This window comes from Rattus norvegicus, chromosome 1 (genome assembly GCF_036323735.1).
Source record: "Rattus norvegicus strain BN/NHsdMcwi chromosome 1, GRCr8, whole genome shotgun sequence".
NCBI classification, from domain to species: Eukaryota; Metazoa; Chordata; class Mammalia; order Rodentia; family Muridae; genus Rattus; species Rattus norvegicus.
The window spans coordinates 218,618,471-218,621,319 of NC_086019.1; the positions used below are offsets into that span (position 1 = coordinate 218,618,471).

The window sequence follows — 2,849 nt, forward strand, 5'->3', positions numbered from 1 at the left end:
CCTGTTGTTCTTCCTATGGGTTTCCATCCTCTTCATTTCCTTCAACCATTCTCCTAACTCTTCCACAGGAGTCCCTGACCTGAGTCCAGTGGTTGGCTGTACGTTTCTGCATGTGTCTCAGTCAGCTGCTGGTAGAGTCTCTCAGAGGACAGCTATACTAGATGACTCAGCAGTTAAGAGCACTGACTGTTCTTCCAGAGGTCCTGAGTTCAATTCCCAGCAACCACATAGTAGCTCACAACCATCCATACTGGGATCCGATGCCCTCTTCTGGTGTGTCTGAAGACAGCTAGAGTGTATTCATATGCATTAATAAATCTTTGAACCTTTTCTGTGTCAAGGTGTTTCAGTTTATGTCTGTTCCTGGACCCTTTGTACAGATGGTCAAACAAGGTCAAAGAATAAGGCTGTTTTTTTTTTTCCAGTTGATTTCAATGCCCCTGGGTATTTTGATCTTCTGGATTCTGGTTCTGAATCTACAGCTGCCTGGAACCATTGTGTCTTTTGGCAGGGTGAAGACATCTTGGGAACATTGGAGACTTGGCATCACTCTCTCAAAATGCAGCTGTCAGTCATGATTGTTAGTAATCAGTAACAATAACAATCAAGATCTAATGGACAGTCACCATGTACCCAAGTACAGACTTAGTCTATGGTCTAATCATTGGTTCTAGCTTCTCAGTAACTTTCTATTCAAGGACTTCTATTGTCCTCTCTTTACAGTAAGTGTTCAAGGTCATTGTGTGGAAGCCACTGAGATAGTTTAATATAGAGCAAGGAGAATCAGAACTAAATTGCCAAGTCACTAAAATCCTTTTGAAGGTCTTTGTACTAGAAGAAACATACATATGAGATAGACCCTTTGGGATTAAGTGTGGGCACTGTCTGTCTCCTTTTGAAATCCTTCATATGGCCCTTCCATAAGAAGACTAATTTAAACTTTATTAGCACCTTAATATTCTTCTCCACAAATGTATGAATTACAAATGTGACTGTGTGTGTGTTTGGGATTGTGTGTGCACTTATTTGTGTTTGTATGTGTTTGCATATGATCACATGATTTCTTAGATATTTTTAAGAAGTTGTCATCAAAGTTTAAAATACCCATAATTATCTATAATTAAAATAATGATCAATGTTACTGGAGTCAGCAATGCATTGTCTCATTTTCTTTCTGATTTAGGAGCATGAGCACTGAAATGGTGATTGGGGGAGGAAATATTACCAAGATCACCCAGTTCATCCTCCTAGGATTCTCAGATTTCCCCAGAATCACAGTACTGCTTTTTGTCATATTTTTGATGATCTACATTATGACTATGACCTGGAACTTGTCTCTTATTGCTTTAATAAGAATGGATTCCCACCTTCACACACCCATGTATTTCTTCCTTAGTAACCTATCCTTTATAGACCTTTGCTTTGTTACTTCCACAGCCCCCAAAATGCTTTCCAACTTCTTCCAGGAAAAGCAAACTATCAGCTTTGTGGACTGTATAGTTCAGTACTTTATCCTTTCCACTATGGGGTTGACTGAATGTTGCCTCATGACAGCCATGGCCTATGACAGGTATGCTGCCATTTGTAACCCTCTTCTCTACTCATCAGTCATGTCACCCACACTATGTGCTCAGATGGTGATGGGAAGCTACACAGCAGGACTCACAGGTTCTTTATCTCAGGTGTGTGCCTTGCTGCAGCTCCATTTCTGTGGACCTAATGTCATCCGGCATTTTTTCTGTGACATATCCCAGTTGTTAAATCTATCCTGTAGTGATGCGTTTTTTATACAAGTCCTTCTTGCTATATTAACAATGTGTTTTGGAATAGCAAATGCCTTTGCTACCATGCTGTCTTATGGTTTTATCGTCCTGTCCATCTTAAAGATCACTTCAGCTAAAGGCAGGTCCAAGGCCTTCAACACCTGTGCTTCTCACCTGACAGCTGTTTCTCTCTTCTATAGTACTGGCATCTTTGTCTATTTGCGATCCAGCTCTGGCGGTTCCTCCAGCTTTGACAGATTTACATCTGTCTTTTACACTGTGGTGATTCCTATGTTGAACCCTTTAATATGTAGTCTGAGGAACAGAGAAATCAAAGATGCCATGAAGAGGTTGCAGAAAAAGAAAATCTGCACCTAAGGCCATAGGCAAGATTATTTCAACAAAATGCCATGTCAGATTTACTACTATCCACACTCATGTGCACATGAATGGGAACCTACAAATAGTGGCTCTTCGGATGTCTTTTAAACAGACTGCATGCCAACATGAATCAACATTTGATTTGATGTCATGGAAACATATCACTTTTAAGAACAGTAGGATTATAATTTCCATGTTACAATATGGCCATCTCATAATTAATTATTCCATCTTTAGGTATTAGGGAAAAATTATGTTGGGAAAGGTGTGGAAGCCTGAACCTGTTAAATTACTAGGCTAAACCTCTACAGAAGATTCCTGATTGAGTCCTTGATCTCCAACTCTTCTAACAATTGTGTCATCAGTATTTTGATATAGTGTAATAAAGACTGGGCCATCTCCATGGATTATCCTGTGATTCTGAGCAGGTGAGAAACAGGAAATTCATAGGGAGACTTCCTGTTTGAAAGAAACAAAACCACACATTGGCTTTCTTAGGATGACTAATCAGAAACAGCTTGATTTTGTCAAAGTAAATCACTACCAGTCACTTAATAAATTTTAAGCCAAACACAAAAGTGGAAGCTTGCATTAAGAAGAAAAATGATGAGAAAGGCATGGTTTCTTCATTGCCATTTACTTGGTATTGTAATGGTTTAGTTTCTTATCTTATGTGTCAATAGCAATATATGAGATGGTGATCTC

General features: G+C 39.2%; 1 protein-coding gene across 1 annotated transcript; it reads left to right on the plus strand.

The window, feature by feature from the left end:
* Positions 1–1,199: 1,199 nt before the first annotated feature.
* On the plus strand, positions 1,200–2,141 carry Or5an9 (olfactory receptor family 5 subfamily AN member 9). The gene has a single exon (NM_001000251.1). It carries the CDS (start codon positions 1,200–1,202, stop codon positions 2,139–2,141), a length of 942 nt encoding a protein of 313 aa, NP_001000251.1.
* The last annotated feature ends 708 nt before the right edge of the window (positions 2,142–2,849 follow it).

Bases quoted from the DNA above. Each gene is read 5' to 3' on its own strand.
- Or5an9 (NM_001000251.1), top strand. From the start codon at position 1,200: ATGGTGATTGGGGGAGGAAATATTACCAAGATCACCCAGTTCATCCTC.